The sequence below is a fragment of the Aedes aegypti genome, chromosome 2 (assembly GCF_002204515.2).
Source record: "Aedes aegypti strain LVP_AGWG chromosome 2, AaegL5.0 Primary Assembly, whole genome shotgun sequence".
NCBI lineage: Eukaryota > Metazoa > Arthropoda > Insecta > Diptera > Culicidae > Aedes > Aedes aegypti.
Genome location: NC_035108.1, coordinates 399,102,738 through 399,127,099, shown reverse-complemented (window position 1 = coordinate 399,127,099; position 24,362 = coordinate 399,102,738). Strand labels below are relative to the sequence as shown.

Below are 24,362 nucleotides of genomic sequence, written 5' to 3'. Positions count from 1 at the left end.
AAAGTTCTAAAAGTGCACGGAACAAAGTTTTTGCGAGAAATTATCGTATAAAAAGTTATTAAGAAAAAAACTGATTTTTCAGTACCACCCTAACGTTTTCGATAAAAAAATCATAACTCACGAACCATAAGAGATAGAAATTTAGGTTCTTCGGCAAAGTTGCTCCAAATCGATTGTTCTAAAACATTGTAGAACATTGTGTAGTCCTAAATGCGTCAGCAAAAAAGTTTATGTGCTGATCTCGTAAACCATGTGGGTCACCCTAATTTCACATCTCTGAAAAAAATGTCTGAAAAATATGGAGAAACTTTGCCGAAGACACCATCTATCTAAAATTGACGGTTTAGGCACAATCATTTTTGTCTTCCTAGATATGGCTTTGGGACCAATGCGCACTGTTTTCATTATCGAACTTCATCGCGTACCATAAGCAATGGGTCATTATCGGAAACCGCGCATCAAACTCCAAAATTACAGCCCCCGACAACGCAACGGTTCGGCCATCAGTTTAATGCAGTGATCTTTTACCCAAACAACACGCATAGTTCATCGCTTAATGGTGGGTTCTGTTTCCAAGCTAAAATCACACCGAAACCGAAGTAGGTAGGTATATGACTAATAGATGGATAATTTGAATGCGATCAGCCGCCCGCCCAGAGAACGATTACCGTGCTGTGGGATCGATAGGCAGGGAGATTAAAGGCAAAATGGGCACATTAAGAAAATGCTTTTTTGAGACCATAAAATGGCGATATTTTTCAGCAACCGTAAGAGGGTTTCTCGAAAAGGAACAACAAGTATTGTATTGAGAAATATCCTGAAGAGCACTCATAAAATTAAATTCTGCCTTTGGAATTGCTTTGCTAATTAATCCATGATGATTTTCATTAAAGATACAAATGATAAAAAAAATTGGGGTAAATTTCTGTAAATCAGTTTGAAGCAATTTAACTTGCTGGCCAGTACATTGAAAAAGCAAATAGGCAGCAATGAAAGCGTATTTACCAAGCTGTGTTTCAACAGAATCACCCAAAGTTTGGAAAACTTTGTTTTCAAATGTCGAAAAAAGTTGATGTTTTAAACGCCGATGAATAATGATTGCAACTCCACCACATGCTCTATCCAGTCAATCAATATGATAAACAAAGAAGTTTGGATTTCTTTAGACTTTGGATCCAAGCTTAAAATAAGTTTTAGCAAAAACTGCTGCATGTATGGTATTTACTGTTAGAAGTATCAACAGCTCCATAGAGAAACGTAATCCAATAACAACTTGGACTGTTTCCGCCATAGTGGTGGTTTTGAACATTGCAATTGTTCAGTTAAAAAATTCAAAATCAGAGGGAAATAGGCAGCAATGAAAGCGTATTTACCAAGCTGTGTTTCAACAGAATCACCCAAAGTTTGGAAAACTTTGTTTTCAAATGTCGAAAAAAGTTGATGTTTTAAACGCCGATGAATAATGATAGCAACTCCACCACATGCTCTATCCAGTCAATCAATATGATAAACAAAGAAGTTTGGATTTCTTTAGACTTTGGATCCAAGCTTAAAATAAGTTTTAGCAAAAACTGCTGCATGTATGGTATTTACTGTTAGAAGTATCAACAGCTCCATAGAGAAACGTAATCCAATAACAACTTGGACTGTTTCCGCCATAGTGGTGGTTTTGAACATTGCAATTGTTCAGTTAAAAAATTCAAAATCAGAGGGAAACATGTTACCATTGGCGTAGCTAGGATTTTTTCTGGAGGGGGCCTAGCATGTACTTGTTTTACAGATTTAATGTCGGTCGCAATAATCACAGTTTTGACAAATTTTATTGTTTTGATTATTTGTTATTTTTTATCATTTCGTGGCACATTAGTGATATTTTTAAATGTAAACTTACAAATTTTGTAATCCAGTCAAAAATCCTTTAAGAGTTCTGGCAAAAAAAAAGAAACACGAATAATGTCCTTTGTAATTCTTCCCCGATTTTTCCAGGTATTCAACCAAGCAGAAGAAGAGATTTCTCCTAGAATTCATACGAGAATTTCTCTATGAATTATTTTCATACTTTCAAATGCTTTCTTCAAGAACTCTTTTATCGGGTAGTAGATATAGGACAATTTACACCGACTTCAGCCATTTACATGTTTTATAACTTACTTTTAGAAATATAGCGTGTTTTAACTAATTCACAATAGTTTAAGTTTTAACCCCTTTTAGATACTGTAACTACAATACGTTTTAATTAGATTTTATATGCCGTAGGTTTTAAATTCATTTAGCCTTACGTTTAAGCAAAATTCAAATGGAAATGCAGAGTTCTTTTCAAAGGGAAAAACTATCTTTATATAGAGAATTTAGTATTCAAGATTAACTTGCTATGGAGCTTAACTATCTTAATCATTAACGATATCAATTTTGATTTGATTTGTCATCGTTGCATGTTATGGAACTGCCACCACATTCTTTTGACAGAGCAGCTTTGTGGGTCAGCCGAAAGGAGTCGGTTGATATCTAGTATGGAGCAGTGCAGCTAGCGGCAACAAACTCTTTTATTAGTTTTCACGGAGATCGTCCTGGAAAATCAATCCCAGAATTTCCGATCGCACCAGAAAATTTTTCTAAGAATCTTTATTGAATTGCCTAAAAAATCTCTTGAAGAATTCCACCATAAAAAACATAAGAAAATCTCTTAATAATTTCTCCTGGACAGTCCTCTACGTACTTATTAGTAATATAAATTCCAATTGTTTATTTAGGATTTTCAGTTAAATAACAGAGGATTTATTCAAAAAATAGAACAAAAATTCTAAGAGTCCCCCAAAAATGTCTTTAAGGTCACCAAGCAAGAATTCATTCTACAGGTTTTCTACAGGATTGTTTGAAAAAATCACAGCTACAATTTTCCAAACTTCCCACAAAAAAAAAAACCTTCTTGGTGTTACTCTAAGGATTCCTCGTAATATTCCATAAAACATTCATGAGCATGAGCAATCAAAAAGAATTCAATTGGGAAAATGTTGTTCATGGTTTCTCAAAGAAGTTTTTCGCATATCTTTCTGCATTTTTTCACAGATTTTTTTTTTTGATTTCGCTAAAATCAAGGAGCAACATCCCCCATTCCTTCAGAACTCTCTCGAATATGTTTTTTCAAAAAATCCTAACTAAGAAATGTTTAAAGAATTCTAACATTCTTATAAAGTTCCTAGCGGACTACGTTAAACTGTTTTTTATTTTCAAAATCTCTTAACGAAAATACTCAAAGATTTCCCAAGTAATTTGTACCGGAATTTCTTAGAGAATCATATGTTTCCCTAACATTCTTCTGAAAAAATACCAGAAATTCATCTTAGTATTTTCCAAAGATTTTTGTTTTCTTTAAACCGCACTAACGAAATTCCCAAAAGAAATTTTTTGAAGAAATTTTTGATCAGATTTACTAAGATTTACAAAATCTTATTCTTGAACTTCTAAAAAAAAAATCTCTAGAAATTAAATCAAGTATTGTTTTAGGTGCTAGAAATTAATCCAATTACTTTTCGAATTGTAATCTCAGGATTATTCCATAAATACATTTAAGAATTTACTAAATTCCTATCGTAAAATTTATAATTCGTCCATTTTCATTATAATAGAAAATGATCTAAAAACGGATAAAAGTGTTACTGAAAGTATTTGAAGCAAAAATCTAAGATAATATTTTTGTATGAACATCGAAGTTTCGTTATTCCAAACAAACTATTTTGAAGGGTCTATTATCGATTATTTTGAAGTACAGTAGAAGTTTAACGTAAAAGTATTGCTGATTTTTTTAAGAACATTACTGAAGATGTATTGTGCATTATTCTGTTTTTTTTTTGAGGAATTCCCGATGGACTTTCAGGAATCAGGAACCATAAGTTTAAGAATTCTGCAATTTTTCAACACTCCTATAATTTAATTCTATTGAGATACCATCAGAATCTTCTTTAGAAATTGTTATTGAAATCTATCCTTCCTTGACTTCTGGTTTACTGGAATTGTACCAGAAAGCCTCTAAAAAATCCATCCTCGTATCGCACAAATATTCAAGTTGGTAAAATGATTTCTAAAGAAGTGTTTAAAAAAAGATCAATACAAGCTTCTTTACGAATATCTTTATAAATACTTTCCCCCTTCCCAGTTATTTTACTACATGTTTCTCTACACATTCTTTTACCGCTGAGCTAATTTTGGTAGCAAAAGTTTTCTTGGGGTTTTTCAACAAATTTCCGCTGAAGATTTAAAGACAAGACACATTTCAATTTTCTTTCCAATTCTGGAATAATCCGGAGGTTTCAAGCCAAATTTCTAGAACAAAAAAACAACTGGATGGTTCTGGAGGGGGCGTCCTACAAATTTGCCTTAGGGTATATACCATTATTTTTGCAAATAAGAAAGTTGATTATATTATTTATGTGAAATTGTGGACCACCCTAGTTTTAGATGACATTGAATATAATACTTCATTTTTAGACTCAATTTTGTGCAAGGCTGTTTTTGTTGGAAATTTCATTCTCATGGTCTATATTGAAAATAATAGAAAAATACATACAATAAAAATCTTCTAAATAGTTTTTTGCCTTTTGAATACCATCATAAGATATTTTTTATGTTTGCCCCAATCAGAGATATTCACAATCAAAGTAGGCTTATTTTTACAAGAGAAACAACAATAACTCCCAAACGGATAGAGATAGCGAGTTAGATATTAGAATAGAAAACGCTGGAGCCAGAAAACCAGTTTTCGTTAGACCACCCTATGTCACCAAAGGAAAAAAAGCTCTAAGTCGATTAAATTAAGAGCTACTAAAAAACTTTTTTGGCGAAGTTGCTTGAAATTGAATGACCTACAGCTGCAACTTTGATAAAGCATGTATGTTATAATTTTTACAAATAAGAAAGTTGGTTATACCATTTCTATGAAAATATGGACCAATCTTATTTTCAATAACACCAAACAAAGGGCCTTATTAAACAACTTAGTGGAAGTCTGTTTTCGTCTAATGTTTCATTCTAAAGCTCAAAATGCATCTTTCCGCATAAAATTGTATTATGGACCACTGTGCAATGGAGGTAAAATCGGTCTTTAGTAACAATGGATGTCACACTAACATCCCTGATGACCGTAAGTACGTGGCCGGTGCCGTTGTTAGCCACTGTACCAGTATTCGCCACCCTGGGTTATATACCGTTATACGGCACAAACGGGCATACATCGTTTTGCGTTAATTGAATCACTTTAAAATAGTATGACATCAATCGCAGAAACTTTCGAAGAAAATAATAGGTTAATTATGTATTATAGATATACAATAAAAGGTCATTTTTAATATTTGTTGCTCCTACGCGTCTTATTTCTTCACGTTGTGCTCAAATTCGACATTTCCCATAGGAAACAAAGTAAGTGGTGAAACGGAAATTAAAAACAATACAAAAACAAAGTTTCTGGCCAGTTTTAATATGTTTCCTACAAACCATGGTGTGAAAACTTTCATTTAACTTGTTGACTGTATTCAACATTCTTTTGATTGTTTTCGAATGATTAGTTTTCTATAATAGTTTGACGAATACTGGTACACCCTCAAACGGTGTATTCATATTCAATGAAATATGCATTTGATGGGTGTCCATTTCACCCCGTATGTCCATTATGCCCCCGAGTCCCACTTGGTACACAGAATGCGTTCCGTGGGTGTAGACATTGTTTTGATTCAAGCCACCTCGTCGCTTCTCAGCAGCAAATCGCACGCGCAATTCGCTTAGACGCGGTCTATTTGTGGTGTAACGTGGCATGTGTTTGGACAAACTCAAATCCGAACGGCGTGTGGGTGCAAGGTTTCTAATAAGGAGTTATCTTCAATTTTAGCTAGAAATGACCACTTAGCTGACAGCATGCTGCAACGGGAAGTGCGTTTGATTCTGGTGATTACGACCTTGACCGGATTTGAGCAGTTCCTGTGCTGGTGGGTGACTGCAGAACGTTTTTCTTCTATTTTGATCGATTCGTTGAAAATTGATTAATGGGTCTGGCTGTTAGTCGTAATGGTATATGGGTCACACAGCAGAAGGAGTATTGCATGTGAATCACTCAATAAACATAACTGAGTGCTGTCATCATATCAATTGTGTAAAACTCAGAGAAATGGTCAAGAATCACTTGCTGATTCTTAGATGCATTACTCATGAAGATCTTCTTCACGAGAATAGAAATTCCCCAGCACCGGACATACTGTAGCGCCACACGTCTAAGGAACAGTTGAATCATATACAATGATGCTGATCGATGAGGATACTTTTTTGTTATCAACGTTTATTGCTTATTACTCAACCTGCATGTCAAAAAGCCGGGGTTCAATAAATGTTTCTCATTTCGAGCTTGGAATTGTCATAATATTTTCAAAACAAATGTATATAAGTAGATGTAATTCTTCAGGGGCTTATCTCTGTATCATAATTGCTCGATGCCGATGAGATGCAATCAGACAGATATTCTGTCACCTTGCTGTCACGGAATCGTGACTTATGGTAGGAATTAATCGTCTCTCTATTGGGAGAATAGTACCTACTTCTAGAAACCGAGACAACACCAATCGTATCCGCTTTATGGCACTTGTCTATCACCTTCATATCGATCTGTTGTAGCTATTGATGATTATCATTATCGACGGACGGGCAAGGGGGCGATAAATCAACTACTGATTAATCGATCTTTTCACACCGATCAATTGTTTGCAAATGGTGACTCGCTGCTGGTTTGTATTTCTTTGAACTTTCATCTAAGGTACGACAATACATCGTTAACGATGGTGTCCAGCAAATGTCCCTTATTGTGTCACAAGGAATTCTATGAAGCAATCAAGGGTTACTTTCTCTACTTTCTGGACATTAGAAGTATTTTGCACAGATGAGTAGCGAGGTGGTTCAAATTGATAAAAGTATGAAAACTCCATCTCCCATGTTTTCCTTACAATCTTATAGTTCTCAGATTTGTTCTAGAAGCATTTCTACAGTTGTTAGCTGAGGGTCTATTTTTGCATTTGATTATAATACGACAAGTATGAAAGTACCGTTTTGACTCCGATACTCCGAACACTTAAAGCCAACAGTGACTTCAAATGCAACTTATTGGCATAAATTGGATGATATTTGTGTAAACTGTTAGCTGTTGGGTGTACCAATTAAATTGTTGATATAATTTTAGTATTGTTTTTACGTAAAAGTATGGAACAACATTTTGATTCAAATGTCGAACACTGCGTTTATTCTGTCTCATATTTCGAACACCTTGATTCAAATTCCGAACAGCACGAATAAATCGTATTCAAATGATTAATTTCGCAAATAAATTTATCTGAGCTTGTTATACTGGGCCCCATCCCATTACCCCATACGCCATTAACCTAAACGCCACTACCCCGAATGGGCCACTATCCCGAATGGGTCACTACCCCGAAAGCCATTACCTCGAATGGGTCATTACCCCGAACGCCATTACCCCGAATGAGCCATTACCCCGATTAGTATGAGATATAGTGCAGTATCTTGTTTTGCGAGCAAAAAAGCGTCCCTAATGAAAACTGGTAATCAACAATGGTACGTAAAGTTTGTCGGTAAAATGTTCATCATATGTTTTCCCTTACTTTATATGCCAGCTATTCTTTCGAAAAATCTTGTTGACAACTATCTTCTTCTCATTCTTTCTGAGACAATGCCTGTTTATCAGCTCAGAGGACACTTTCGCAGTTCAAGGGTTCATTCATAAATTTCATAACGCCCAAAAATTGTCATTTGTGACATCTACCCACCCGCTCGTACCATTTTTTGTATGGAAATTCGACATATTGTGCATGGGCTGTAACATTTTGAGGACAATCACCCACAACATTTTTTGCCTCCTTCAGTGTTACGAAATGTGTGAATATGCCTTTAATAAAATAAGCCTTTTATTGACTGAGAGCTTTCCTTGTCAATTTACCATTATTGTACATGTGCCTCTATGCCCAGGGACGTCAAAGAAATGTTCAATGCATAAGAACCGCCACTTTTTATATTAAATTTTAGGGGAGGGATTATTAGAGTACGTTTAAAACTACAAATTGAACTTTAACACTTCACTTTTGCAAAAAAATAAAATACTAAAATCACTAGTAAGGCGTGCAAGAGTTTAAAGGTATTTGCTCGCCTTACTAGTGATTTTAGTATTTTATTTTTTTTGCAAAAGTGAAGTGTTAAAGTTCAATTTGTAGGCCTAAATATGGTCTTGCTGAACAGCTGCGTGATCACCGGTATTTTGACTTCTTGGTGGTGTTCATATTTCAATTTTGTTTTCAAATCAATATTTTACTTTCTTATGAATATAGGTTGTGCCATAGCATTACGTTGCTTGAGTGATCATTCACGTCATAGCTGCAAACATTTCACCAGAAATTTGCCCTTCTTTCTTAAATATGCTATTCTTTCTAGATTTCGTTGGATAAGCTAGTCACTAATATTTCCATATAGAACAGCTTTTTTTTTTAAATGAATCTATCCTGAAGGCATTTACTAAAGTGAATCATGCTATAATTCATACAAGAAATTTTCCCTTTCTTTTATCTTCTTGTATTAAAACAGACAGGTGTCTTATGGATTTGCTCATCACTTTTCTGCCATCATCATTTCTTCATTGCCTTGAATCAACAACATTTTTTTTGTGATTATCTCATCAAAATTCAAATTATTGATCCCACAAACCAACGAAAATTTTTACTGCAAAATCAATCAGTGGCCGCCGGTTTTCTATAGCGGAACGGTTGTCTATCAGGTTGGTCTTTAAGCAGATTCCAAAACCATCGTTTACGGAACAAAATCTTTAAGAAGATCTTAATGCTAGTAGCCCAACACCTACGAAAATGAGTAAAGGAAGTCAGTACCAACGTCCAATCAGAGACTTTACTACATTCTAATTTTGTGCATATTATAGCTATCATTTTCATAATAAATTCACCCTTTTTTCGAAATAGGCTGTTCTTCAGAGCATTGCAATGTGGCTGTGTTCTTCAGAGCATTGCAATGTGGCTGTGTGAATCTCACCAAAATTAGAGAGCAAATCCAAAAACAACTTAGTATATAAGAATTATTTGTTGGAAAACTAGCTGCTTTATCTCAAAATGTTAAGCATTCGGGGTAATGGCGTTCGGGGTAGTGGCATTCGGGGTAGTGGCGTTCAGGTAGTGTCATAGAGTCGTTCTACTGGTCTCAAACTAGAGAATCATCACTACTCCCGCGGTAAAAATTATATTGGAGACGTTAAAATTGATTGCCATTTCCTTGTTATTTGATGACATATTTCAGCGAAACATTCCAACCAGATCGCCATACAGAAACCAAGTGTTCGGAATATGAGTCAGTTCGTAATTTGAGCCATGAAAAGTCGGGAAAATTGGCAGCCAGAAATATTTTTCAATCGGCAGTATTCAATCGCACTAGAGTGTCCATTTCCCGACCATTTTGCTCGTCCCGGGATTCGGGACAAAAATCGAAGCTTGTCCCGGAAAACCAGTATTTTTGTTGAATTGGAAGTAAAAAATGAACAATGCAATGTTTATACAATCAAAAAAGAGAATGTGACTTTCCGAGATGGTATTATTCTGATTGAGTAATTCAACAAAAATCAAAGCTCACCTTAGCTTATTAGAAAATTTAGCTAGAAAATTTTCATATTCTCTATAACATATATAAAAGGATCGTAAACATTGATGATAAATAGTCATAACTAGTTGGCCCGACAAACGATGTATTGTTATCCAGTTAGCCGTTTAGAATGCTATGAAGGCTTACATACAAAGTGACAGTCTTATTTTCATTTGTTTTTTTTTTATACTTTCCCGGGAAATTTCTTGAACTATTTATTCATACGAACACGTCGGAACACTTGACGATCAAAACGGAGATAGAATCATTCAAATCTGTTAACCTGTTCTCAAGCCAACTCGTGACATACAAACACCATTCCATTTTTATTAAACTAATTCGCCATTTATGAAATGAACTTTGAAGAACAAAAGCAACGATTTAAAATTTTTAAAGGTATTGTAGTTCATTACGGAGCAATTCTCGCTGAAACCAGGCCGCCATCGGCACCCATCGTTAGAATTCCAATTTTATGTCACTGATCGCTAGCTTTCTATAAAACTTAAGGGTGGTCCTTTTTGTTTTCTCAAATTGGTGGACCCCTCGTACGCCAGCTAGCTAAACAGTTTGCAAAAAAGCCCATTTTTTGATAAATCTTGGGTATTTCTTCCCGTGATATGTCTCATATTTCCCTTGGAACACATACCAAACTTAATGGCATCGTATAGAGAAAGGATATAGCTTTCATTTGAAGTTAAAAAAAATCCGACGGCCATTTTGAATTTGGCCGCCATCTTGAATTTTGTTAGAAAAATCGTTTTTTCACCATTAGCGCACCGCTCGTTTTGAATTCTGAGATCACCATCAGAAAGCTGAGGAAAAATTGCGTAAGATAGGCTACAGAAACTAGGTGTGCAATGGTATTTACCCTATGAAATGAACGATTTTCTAAAACATGTTCCACGATTTTGACGTATATGGCGAGTGCAATCAATGCAAACATCATTTTTTGTACAACAAAGATACAAGTTTTCAATAGTTGGTATATTTTTCGAGTCAGATGAAGAATAGGAGTATTATTTAGAGTGATAAAATCTGGCGGCCATCTTGGATTTTGACGCCATCTTGATTTTGACTAGTAGAATGAATTTTTCACCTTGATAGCACTCAGCATGTCGAATTTAGAGGTTACCAATAAAAACAAGGTTACGTAACTCTTCTTCTTATTATTCTTCATTTTCCTGACCTTACGTCCCTAGTGGAACCGAGCCTGATACTCAGCTTTATTAGTTATAAATACAGGTTATTAAATAGGAATTTTCTTTTATAATACGATTTTTAATAACAGAATATTTCTTCGACATATGTTTGAATTCAGTTAGGCCGGAACAAATCTAAAAATCTTCTTTTGTCACCTTCCATCAAAATATGTCGAGGGGGGGGGGACAAAAAATAATAAAATGGAAATTCAGGGAAATCCATCATTTTTTATTCTCATATGGCGAAAAACCATGTTTTGCCACATATATCCGTCAAATCAAAATGTTGGAATAATAAACACGACTTTTTTCGAAGTTCGTAACATCGATCGCATATCATTTTTCATAAAACGGCTTTCAAATTGTACTCTAGCTAATAACAATTTCAAGAAGACTGCGAAAATGTTGAACTTATATGCAACTTGAAATCATATTTAGATTGTATCAATTTGGTCCAACATGTGTAACATTAAGGCGATTCAAATCTTAAAAATGTTTGAAAATCCAATCTCTCATATCTTTCTTATAATCTTCACCATAAAAATAGTGTTCTGTGAAATTTTCAGCTTAAAGTGATTTAAAGTTGGCCCAAAGACGATGTAGGTTTATATGAAAATTAATATGCAGAAATTCTGAAAAATGTTCCAATTACGTTAGTACTGTTAGTACAAACATATCATTCCATAGGGAAAACTTATTCTTCAAGTTTTAATGAAGGATGTTGGTGAAGAAATAAATCCGTTTTGAGCAAATTTTGTTTGGATTTTTTGTAGATGATTGCAGGGCTGTGAAGCTAAATAATATCTAACAAACTCATGAATTTTCTCCTATCGGTCGGATTGAATTGCTCTCTTCAGCAAACTTCTTTATTATGGTTTGAAGAATTAGTTACTATGGGACGATAAATTTGTACTTACATTCCAGTACTAACGTGCTTGGAACATGTATCAAGAAGAAAGCTGAAAATTTCACCAAACTCTATTTTTATTGTAAGGATTGTAAGAAAGATATGGGAGATTGAATATTCAATTTTTTTTTATTTTGTACAGCCCTAATGTAACATTCCCGGTTGGTCCAGGAACTTTTCGTTATTGAAATTTCCTTGACTTCCCTGGGCATTAAGTGTCATCGTACCTGCCACATGATATACAAATGCGAAAATGGCAACTTTGGCAAAGAAAGCTTTCGGTTAATAACTGTGAAAGTGTTCATAACGACAATAAGCTGAAAAGCAGGCTCTGTCTCAGTAGTGACGTAATGCTAAGAAGAAAAAGAATTCATGTAAATCATAAAAAAATCTTTTTTCATGGGCAACTCTGTTACAGTAAAACAAACAGATTGAGGACTTGTTATCCAATAACACCTGTTAGCTCATATAATACAGTAAATACGAATTACAAAGCTAGCTAAAAAACACGAAGAATAATAAAAATTTACACTGAAAATGAGATGTTTTATTTATTTTCCCCTTCTGTTTTTTTGAAAATTTTGAAGGGGGGGGAGACAAAAGTAAAATTTCAAATTTGTTCCGGCCTTATTATGAATAAATAAATTTAATAAATAAAAACCGTCCAAAAACATTGATTGAAATAAACAATTTTTTTTTACCATATGCTTTTTTTTGTTATCGAATGAAGTTTATAAATTGTGCGTTGGGACATTAGTAAGTTTTGTGGTAATATCTGTAGTTTAAACGTAAAACATTTCCAAAAGTGTATTAATTTAGAATGGAAATCTTAAATTTTTAAGCAAAAAAATCCTTGATTTTCTGAATCATAAAGTATTGTTTTTACTAACACCCAACATGCATGTGAAAAATAGCGAAATTGAAAGGTGAGAAGCAGGCTTTGTTCTAATGTGGACGTAATGCCGAAACTCAGGTGAATCATTTTGAGTTTGGAAAATCTGGTGGCCATCTTGGATTTCGACGCCATCTTAGTTTTTAGCAGTAGAATGACTTTTTACCATCTCAGCGCTCTTCATGTTTAATTAATTAAAGATCTCCGTTAAAAAACAAACAGATTCTTTATGTCTTATCTTATTTTAGCTGTTCAACAGATTGTTCATTTCTATCAATGGTTTAAGACCAAATAAATGAAAGAATTAATGCTATTTTTCAACTCGCAGATATGCAGAACAATCATTCAGGTGGCAAATAAGCGTTAAAAAAATCTACTTGTTAATTTACTTTTGAAGCTTAGGGGCTGGCTCTATTCCAGTAGGGACGTAACGTCAGGAAAAAGAAGAACAAGAAGAATAGTAAGTGTAACGGTGGCATTAAAATTCAACATGTTGAGTGTTATCAAGGTGAAAACTCATTCTACTACTTAAAACCACGATGGCGTCAAAATCCAAGATGGCCGCCAGATTTTTTCACTCAAAATAATATTCCTATTCTTCATCTGACTCGAAAAATACACCAGCTATTGAAAACTTGTATCTTTGTTGTACAAAAAATGATGTTTGCATTGATTGCACTCGCCATATACGTCAAAATCGTGGAACATGTTTTAGAAAATCGTTCAATTCATAGGGAAAATACCATTGCACACCTGGTTTCTGTAGCCTATCTTACGCAATTTTTCCTCAGCTTTCTGATGGTGATCTCAGAATTCAAAACGAGCGGTGCGCTAATGGTGAAAAAACGATTTTTCTAACAAAATTCAAGATGGCGGCCAAATTCAAAATGGCCGCCGGATTTTTTTTATCTTCAAATGAAAGCTATATGCTTTCTCTATACGATGCCATTAAGTTTGGTATGTGTTCCAAGGGAAATATGAGACATATCACGTGAAGAAATACCCAAGATTTATCAAAAAATGGGCTTTTTTGCAAACTGTTTAGCTAGCTGGCGTACGAGGGGTCCACCAATTTGAGAAAACAAAAAGGACCACCCTTAAGTTTTATCGAAAGCTAGCGATGAGAGACATAAAATTGGAATTCTAACGATGGGTGCCGATGGCGGCCTGGTTTCAGCGAGAATTGCTCTATGCTAAAAGTTAATTACTGAAAATTATCGACTGAAGTAAAGGTGTATTTTCAGACTGGCTTTCTCAGCTTAGGCTTATAAAAACGGCTTATGTTGAAGATGAAAGCAAAAAATAACCTTTGTAATATTGAACTATGTTTAACTTATTTGATGATTTCGTATTATAATGGCAATAATTACCTATTTATTCTCTTTTCTTCATGATGCCTTTCTATGTGATCGAATATTCAAATTTATTATTATCGAATTTATCGAATAAGAATAGAGTTTGGGAAAAAATGTCATTGTTTTACATTGAAATTATATGGTTTTCATCAAATTCATCACGTTCATTCCGAGAATCCAGGGACGTCAAACGGGAAATCCCGAAATTTGTCAAATCCTGGGATATTTTGTCCCGGGATGGACATTCTAAATCGCACCACCCTCCACTTAATCTTGCTGAATAGCTGCTCTTTACCACAACGGATATGAAGGCCCTAAGTTCAAAACGAATATCACTTTACCAAAATTTAATTGCACGTGTAATACACACTACGATGAATTTCACCGTAATCTCAACAGCTGAACAGTTTGGTGAAATAAAACACCGTATCTCGTCGGAATTTAACGGATTACGGTGATTTTTTACCGAATACTGTTAAAGTTTACTGTACTCCGTTAATTTATTTCACCGAATTGTTCAGCTGTTGAGATTTCACAGGAAACCGTAAAATAATTTAACTGTGTAGGTCATTAAACTTTAAAACAATAGAACAATAGAAATAATTATAGTTTTGTTATATTGGGTGCCAAAAAACATAGAGGTCAATATAAATAAAAAAATAATCGCTTTTCAAATAAGGAATATTTGAGTGAATCGGATGTCTCAGTATTTTGAATGCTTTGAATTATAACCTTTTTTATTATTTTCTTAAACTAAAGCACGTCAATAATCTAATTTTGATTTGTATCAAATCATCAAAGCATCAATCATGCAAATGAAGCGACAGACAACGGTGCATTTTTTATTTTGGCTCTATGGCTTGCTATAAGCTCAGGACAACGATCAAAAATTAGTGCTATGGTTATCGAGAGCAGAGACACAATTCGCCATTGTGACGTCCACCTTTGGATTTCCCGAATTCTGTTCCCCGAATTCAATGCCAGGGTGATAAACTAAAAAGAATGATAAGCAATCATCAAAATAATATACTAGATCTTAACACATGTTATAAAAACTGTCGAAATCGGTGAAACTCGAAAGAACTGCCGATCAAATAAGGAAGGGTGCATATCAAAGAACTGCCTTGTTCACCACCTTGGAATGTACAAAGTTACGACAGTCATAACGTCAACCATTTTTCGGGAAAATGGGTCATTCGGGGAAGAGGGGATTAGAATCCAGAAGATTGACGTTTGAGGTAACGACACTTGGAGTAAAGTAGCACAACCAAACGTGATACAAATTCTAAACATTTTTAATTTTTAACATTCAGACACTTGGAGAATCGACGTTCAAATGGTAAAAGAAAAGTTGCTCATTTGTAGTAGCCATAGTTGACCAGTTCAGCAATGACAAGCTGTACCTATAGGTAGGTGGAAAGAAAGCTTTTGAAAGAAATTTATCCTAAGCATCTATGAAATGAAATATTTGCAGATGGTGCATATTGAAATGATCAAGTATGAAGAAATATTGACTTTTCTTTAATACCTATTTTGAAGAAAGAACTTTACCTGTTCATTATCTTCGGTGGTCATTCCAAATAATTTTCAGTCAACATTGTAGAAAACATTATTACCGGTAAATGCTCCTTCCGGATAATGGTTTCTCGGTATATGTGTCATTCCGGCAAATGGTCTTCCGGTAAATTGAATTCCGGGTTATGTCGGACAACCGATTTGCACATGTTTAAAATTTACATAAACACATTAAATTTACATAAAAATCTCTAAAACAGGGATAATTGTAATATACCCAAATAAAGCAGTTTTTTGCACGATCAATAATATTTTACTTAAATAATAGGTGATCTTAGAAATCCTTTATAAGAGAGATTCGCGGAAGCTGACATTTCTGTCAAAGTGTGAGCCAATCGAGCAGCGAGAGCTGTCAAAGTGTGAGCCAAACGAACATGCGTTATGTTTGTTTTGAACTTTTCTTGAGGAGTAATGTTATCCACTTGAAATTATTTCGGTAAAAGTAATTTTGCATGAAGCAAAACAAATGAAATATTTTTCTTTTTTAATTTTTTTTCAATGCGATTTTTAGTTGTTGATTTTTTGGGCTGTTTATTAGTTTGAATGTGTAGCTCAAAGATCTATAACGAAAAAAAAATAATATTTTTAGCGATGAGGAAGTCATGTCCGTGTTACAATATTGTTCTCGACGCCGAGCAAAATCAGCACTGCTGGTCTGTTGCCAAATATTTCCATTTTACTTCCGCGTATCTCTCTATATAGGATCACTAGGTGATCTGTGGATTTTAATCTATTTGTAGATAATACCGCGGGATGTTATATGACTCGACCGATTGTGCTACTTTTCTCAGAATGTCGTTTCCCGAATGTCAGTTCCCCGAACGCCAGTTCCCCGAATGACCCGTTACACCGACTGCCATTTCCTCGAACGGAGGAGTTGAACTACAAGCGCAATAATAGTTTTCAGTGGCAGGATGGTGAATTAGAAAGAACTATTACGGTTGTTAAGAAAATTTTCCGGTTTACGGTAGCCGCAGAGTTCTACCGCAGCTGTCAAAGTTCTACCGCAGGCATCAAAATTGTTCTATCATTGAAGCAAACAATTCAATCATAGTGTGCTCGAAAGAGAAAACGGTATGAAAAATAGTAACAAACAACAATCATCAAGATGGTATCCAAGGTATCATTGAAGCCTACTGATGATTAACCAGTGCAAATCAGTGATGTGACAGCTGTGGTAGCTTTCCGTTCTACCGTAAAAGGGAAAGTTTTCCCTGAAATTGCAATATAAGCACGGAGCTAGGGTTTTGTTCTACTTCGTCTTAAGCCCTACTATTCGTCGTATCAAACTTTAATTGTTCCACTACGGCAGATATTCAAACTTACCTGCAACATAGATTCATTATCCAAGTGTAATTTTGTGAAAACTGTTATGGTTTGTACACTTGTACACCAAAAATGCAATAAAACTACTGTATTTCGGTAAATAACTTCAGTTCAATTATCCACTTTACACTTTTTCACCGAAATCGCATGGACGAACACGATTTGAGAGAAATGCTTAGCGATCGACTGAGCCACACCACTTTCCAACACAAGTTTCTTCCCGCCCCGGTGGGTGACTTACTTCACCAGGCACTTATTTTCACTATGGAAAACCTTCGTACTTCTTCACTGAAGGATTTCATTCCAATCACACGCCGTAAAACTTCCATAAATCACCAAATTTTACGAAATTTCCTCAAACGCCGCGAATAATTGAGAATGTAAACAAAGTTCAGTCCGTCGTACTGAGAAAAAAAAAGCTTGTGCGCATCAATGTGTGCGAGACGCTCGACGTAAAAATACGGTTCCTTTGATTGTGTTGTTTTCGCTGTACTGTGAGCAAATGCCATAATTGTACGGTCAAAATAAATTGTGTTCATATGTTCGGGCGGAATTTCGATGACGAACAATTAATTTTAAAGGAAATTAGTATATTTCATCATGCTGAAGGAATGGAGGGAGATGCCAGAAGATCTATATATTCTAGTAAAACATTTTATTATAGCGTTGATATGTTGTGTTTTAACCACTCAATACACACAGTGAGGCGTAAGTTGTGAGACGAATCTGGAAACTGATTGCGACGGAGTTGAAAACGATACGACGGATTGAGAATACAGTAAGATGCATTTTCTTTGCATTATTTCCAAAAAGAGATCAAGATTTATCAAAATGTTATTGTACAAGGCTAAGGCCGTTTTAAGAAAGATTTGTTTGGCATCGGTTTGTATCAGCATCATTCACTGCAATACTGGAAAAATTGCAGTTCTCACTGATCAATGCTTAATACGGTGTATACTAGCACATCACCCTATTTGGACATTCATGGCTATACACATGATGCCAAAAATGCTGAGGACGGTATAACTCGTAAGAACCGCCAATCAAATAAAGAAGGGTGCATATCAGTTGACCAGTGCGTTCACCACCCTGAAATGTATGAAGCTATGAAAATTATGAGTTCCAAAAACTTTTCGAAGAAGTGGGTTGTTCGGGGAACTGGCATTCGGGAAAAAGTAGCACAACCACTCGAACATTTGCCTGTAACGTTCATATTTGTATAAATTATAGCATACATGCTTCAGCAAAGTTGTAGATCATTCAATTCCCAGCAACTTTGTAAAAAAAAGCTTTTTTAAGGTGATTGTAAAAGGAAGCCAAACTTTGAATTTTCAAGAGCACAAGCCCGGAAAATCTGACATCAGTTCACGTCTAAAATCAATCAAATTGCTTGCTTGCTGATGGTGTCCAAAGGGATAAAGCGCTGTTTGGTATTCAAGTCTTGTGCTCTTGAAAATTTGCGGTGTGGCTTCGTTCTACAATCACCTTAAAGCTCTTAAATTGTCCGATTTAGTTATTTTTTTCCTATGATAATATAGAGTTATTCAAAGAAAACTGGTTTTCTGGCTCCAACGTTTTTAATTCTAATACCTCATTAAAGTAGAATTTAGAGCATTGAATAATGGTGGGAACTCGCCAAATCCATCCGTTTGGGAGTTATTGTTGTTTTTCTTGCAAAACAAGCCTACTTTGGTTGTGGATATCTTTGATTGGGCAGACTTAAAAAAATATCTACCAAAAAAACTTAACACTACATCTTCTTCTTCTTTCTTGCGTTACGTCCCCACTGGGACAGAGCCTGCTTCTCAGCTTAGTGTTCTTATGTGCACTTCCACAGTTATTAACTGAAAGGTTACTATGCCAATGACCATTTTTGCATGTGTATATCGTGTGGCAGGTACGAAGATACTCTATGCCCTGAGAATCGAGAAAATTTCCAACCCGAAAAGATCCTCGACCGGTGGGATTCGAACCCACGACCCTCAGCTTGGTCTTGCTGAATAGCTGCGCGTTTACCGCTACGGCTATCTGGGCCCTAACACTACATATACTTTGCAATTGGATTAGATGGACAAATTGTTGTGAAATTTGCGAAAAAGTTACACGTCTTCTCGTTGAGAATCGAACTCCCGACTTCCTTTTCACTAGATAGGGCGCGTTACCTCTACACCACGAGAGGTCTATTGCACGCAAAAGTTAACCTAAATTCGATTTCAGCTCAATAATCACGTGGCCTTCTTTCGCAAAGCGCACCTCTTTCGAAAGAATTAGATGCACATCTAAACACAACGCTTTCTATTGTATAAGCAATACCTAGCCCGAGAGCGCCTTATTTATAAGGTATTGAAATACCACACATTACTCGCCAACGACGTGCTGGCTGAGATTCGTATAGTGCGGGCTCCCAATGGATTGCGACGTTTACAAACGACCGGAACATGAGTCCCTTGCTCGATATATACTTGTTTAATTATGATTTGTGGTTTACGGCTTCTCAACACCTAATAAATAACACGCTCTCGAGTTCATCTTCTTCTTCTTCTTCTTGGCATTAACGTCCTCACTGGGACAGAGCCGGCTACTCAGCGTAGTGTTCTAAGAGCACTTCCACAGTTATTAACTGAGAGCTTTCTTTGCCAAAGTTACCATTTTCGCATTCGTATATCGTGTGGCAGGTAAGATAATACTCTATGCCCAGGGAAGTCAAGGAAGTTTCCATTACGAAAAGATCCTGGACCGACCGGGAATCGAACCCAGATACCTTCAGCATGGCTTTGCTTTGTGGCCGCGCTAATTTTAGATATACGGTGTCTTCGGCAAAGCTTCTCCAGATTTTTCAGAAAATTTCTTCAGTGATGTGAAACTAGGGTGACCCGTATGATTTACGAGATCAGAATATAAAAAAAAAAATTGTCGCATTTAGGCCTATACAATGGTCTACAATGTTTTAGAACAACCCATTTGGAGCAACTTTGCCGAAGATCCCAAATTTATATCTCTTATGGTTCGCGAGTTATGATATTTTTAAACAAATAAGTTAAAGTGGTCCTGAAAAATCTTGATCTTTTAGAACTTTTGATTGCGCAGCTTTCTGCCTGTCACTGTTACTGTTGGGGATTTTTTTTATTACCGTACGGGTTTGGGCCGAAGGGTCTCAGATTTTCATGATTTTTTTTCCACAGGCAGGGCTCATGGATATATCAATAAAAAAAAATTGAGAAAAATTCAGGGTCGCCTATTTTTCCGGAAAACTCAGGTGGAATTTTTTTGTTTTCCCTTGACACTACTTACTTTGAAAAATCATAACTCAAGAACGAAGCATCGTAGAAACAAAGTTTTTATATAAAAATTTAAGCAAATTTTCTCAAAAATCCAAAAAAATATGAACTGGAAAAAGTTTTCCACAAAATTTTCCACCGTTGGGAAAATTCGTAAAGAAAAGCCGGAAAAACTATGCCCGAACTTGTGGAAAATTTTCAAAAAAATATTTTCGAGAAGGTAATTTTATAAGCTTTAATCACTGAAATTTTTGGAATGCACTTTTTTTTCGTTTTTGAGTTATGGCCAATTTTGTGAAAAATGTCCAGATGTGCCATATAAGACTTTTCTTTGAAAAATCATAACTCAAGAACGAAACATTGTAGAAACAAAGTTTTTATATGAAAATTTAAGCAAATTTTCTCAGAAATAAAAAAAAATATGAACTGGAAAAAGTTTTCCACAAAATTTTCTACCGTTGGGGAAATATATAAAGAAAAGCTGGAAAATCTATGCCCGAACTCGCGGAAATTTTTTAATAAAATATTTTTAAGAAAGAAACTTTATAAACTTCAATTCTGGTAACTTTTAGGATGTACTTTTTTTTTTGTTCCTGAGTTTTTGTGAAAAATGACCATATAAGCCTTTTCTTTGAAAACCCATAATTCAATAGAAGCATCAGAAAAACACGGTTTTTTTTTTATCAAAGCAATTGCAAATTTTCTAAAAGATCTGAAAGAAACGATATGGGATTGGTTTTAATGAAGTATAAGTCGGATTGGATTATATTTTTCATGAAACATTACACCGTTAAGCAAACCTGAAAAAACTGTTTCTTTTCCATTCCAAGGGATTTTTTCTTTTCTATGGAACAAATAAGATTTTTTTTATATTTTCTTTAATTTTATATATTCCATTATTAAGTACATAACTTACATTTTATCTTAAAACTATCTATTTTTTCAACCGGGAAGATTGCCTTTGGTTGCTACCACCAGAAGATTTTCGTTTCTTTGTAGTTTTAAGAACAAAGCATGCTGTATTTTCTAAAAAATATTTATATTCGATCGATCACAGTAAGCCGAATCTTAGGAGTTGATACAGTCGCCTCTCCACATCTCGATATCGAAGGGACCATCGAGGTAGGGAGAGATCGAGACATAGAACAAATTTTTAACGAATACTAGATTGAAATTCACCCCGTTGCCAGGAAAATCAAAAACAAACAGATGTCATTTCGTCTTCGCAAATTGTTTTGAATCTCTAAAATCTAGTCTAGTAACCTTTGATAATGGGCATATCAACATACGGAGAGAAAATTGGGAACGAAAATCACATCGAGATATGGAGATATCGAGATAAGGAGGATATCGAGATATGGAGAGTGAAAATGTATGCAGAGTGAAGGGACCAAAAAAATCATCGACATAGGGAGAGATATCGAGATGTAGAACATCGAGATGTGGAGAGTCGACTGTAGTTAGAAAATTATTTGCTGAAGCAGGTTTAAAGTGTTCCAATCCCACCTTCTGGTTCGTTACATTTGGGACTTTATCTGGTCACGAATTGGTTCGAGAAAGTGCGAACCGATTTTCATGATTATTTTAAAGCTAAATTCGTGATGGGATCTGACGTTCAAAACGTGTCACTTCGAAAAAACACAACCGCACGCCATCATGGCTGTGAGATACTGGACGATTGCCCTTCGGCACCCGAAGCATCACGGCCGACTGCGTGACTGTACAATACTCGGCCTCTTTCCCTTGCAGAATCGTCGAGACTACACGCGTAGGTGAGTTGCTCCGCATGGAGCCTATCGGCTTCCGCCGAACAGTCGACCTTTCAGTTGGCGATGTTCGGCGGAATTCCACAATGGCTAAATATGATTTTAAATGGAGAGCAAGGGTTTTATCTGGGGGATGCAAATTGAAAATAAACAAGCAGTCAGGCTGCTGTCAAACAAAATTTTTCGTAAAAATAATCCGAGTGTGCCTAGGGATGTTCGGTCATGATTTCTAAATATTCGAGTCCGCACACCCTAGGTATTTATGAGCATTCATTTGTTGAAACTAAAATGATATTATAAGACTAGTACAACTACCATAACGATGTTTGTTTTAGTTTGCATTATCGAAAATTATAACTCAAGGAGTAGTGAAAGGTGTTGCTTAGAAACAATTCTGTTTTAAACCTATCTTGACCGTTTTTTTGCAAAAGCTCTAAAACTTTTGCAAAAAAAAAGAACTTGCCTTGCCTTCTTAAGGAACTTTTTTCACAACTCCTTGAGTAATAATAGAACTAATAATCCCACATGGCACTAGATAACAGCAAACAAATTTATAAATATACCATCCGTGAAATTCAGTTACTCTCTTCAGCAGCTTCCTTTATTGTGTCTTTACTTGGAAATAATAAGTTTGTACTCACATTGACTAACGTGTTGGAAATATTTCCCAAAATTAACAAACGACCTTAATCGCCTTTAAGCTACCTACAAATCAACCGAAAAAAACTGAAATTGTCACAGAATTATATTTTGGATCATAAGGGGTGTAAAGAAGATATGGAAGAATGATTTTTTTTCTATAATTTGCTCCGCCCTGATGAGTAGTCATCCAAAAATTTTCATACATATACGTCTGAAGTTAGCAAAAGTTGCTTGTTACCTCGTCAAGCGGTACCTTTCGAAAAAGACAATAAATATGTTCGGGGAGTAAGCTACAGACTATAAATTAAGTGAAGTGAGTTATTCCATTAATAACGGTCAATCACGCATGAAAGTACAACTGTATAAAACAAATAAATTATAATTGATGACTCAAAATTTGTCTACTTCCGTTTCAATCACTCATCAAATCAAACTTAAAATGGATGTGAAAATCAAAGTTATACTTAAGAACGACGTGTTGGTGCAAGGTGGCACGCTTCTTTGAATTTTATGACCAATTTGCATTGAATGCAGCCAAAACTGTGAACCGCCAGTCGGTTTGTATTTATTTAGTGAATGTTCAAGATGTATGCTTTCAAATAAGACTCTATCGAATGCACTTTTTTCTCTTATAGGAATTGAATAGGTGTCTATTAGGTACACAATGCTAATTCGGTCTCGTATGAATTATTTCCAGACGCCCCCTCAGCCGATGTGCTGACGATCAAAAAGGTAGACATGTGTATCGATGAGAACGGAAAGCTGCATCATACGAAGCGGTACGAGCTGATGACCCGTGATGGCCAAGTTGGACCTCCTGCTCGGTTGGTGGTCCGAAGGGGTCAAGCCTTCCGTCTGCGATTACATTGTGATCGACCTTTCGATCGTAGTCGCGATGCGATGAGTTTGATATTCACCGTTGACGGGGAAGAACGGCCAACACACGGCCATGGATCGCTGGTTGGGGTTGCCCTTCAACAGTATCGTCACTTGATCGAGGATCCACTGGAATGGGGAGCCGCTATCGACTTCATCAGTGGGGACATGTTGGAGATCTTGGTGAAGCCAGCGGCAACTGCTGCTGTAACCAGGTGGAAGCTGGACTTTGATACGAAACTGTTGAGCGAAGGATTTGGGAAGAGTTATTCACTGCCGCAATCGTTTTATTTGCTGTTCAATCCTTGGTGCAAGGATGATCAGGTGTATTTGGAAGGTGAGCATTTTCATAAATTTATTGATTTTGATACAGCTTCCCCGATGTAGGACGGCAAATTGTACCGCGTATAGATAGAAACCGCGTAGACGGAGACCCCTAGTTTAAAAAGCTGCATTGTTCCCCTCCATAATCTGCTCATATTCCTCGTCTAATCGTACCGTCGACTCTGTCACATATACCCGACGTTGCTCTCAGATGCATCGTTTATGCACTACACTTCAGCAGTCCTCAAGAGTCAAGAGGGTCTTAAGGCAAAATAGCCCGTCATTCGTTTTAGCAGCAATGATGACTTTGCCGCGTGCAGTTTCAAAATGATAAAACTCATTCTTGATAGTTTATATTGACTTGAAAAAGTATCACTGTACGCGACAACACACATAAAGCATGCTGATACTTTTTCAGTTGTGTCAGTGCAAAACCAACTGATTTTCTTTGATTTGAAATCGTGAGATGAATTAGCAACAATCATCAACGGCGCGTACAAATTTCAATGACGGCCTACTTCGCCTTAATTCAGCTCAC

General features: G+C 35.7%; 1 protein-coding gene across 9 annotated transcripts in view; it reads left to right on the top strand.

The window, feature by feature from the left end:
• The window catches only part of LOC5568609 (annulin), a 78,277-nt gene that overhangs the window by 51,160 nt on the left and 2,755 nt on the right, over nucleotides 1–24,362 (top strand). For all 9 annotated transcript variants that reach the window (XM_001652390.2, XM_021847072.1, XM_021847070.1 and 6 more), the window contains one exon: nucleotides 23,322–23,837. In XM_001652390.2, the coding sequence (XP_001652440.1) occupies nucleotides 23,322–23,837 (516 nt within the window). The remainder of the gene's footprint in view (nucleotides 1–23,321; nucleotides 23,838–24,362) is intronic.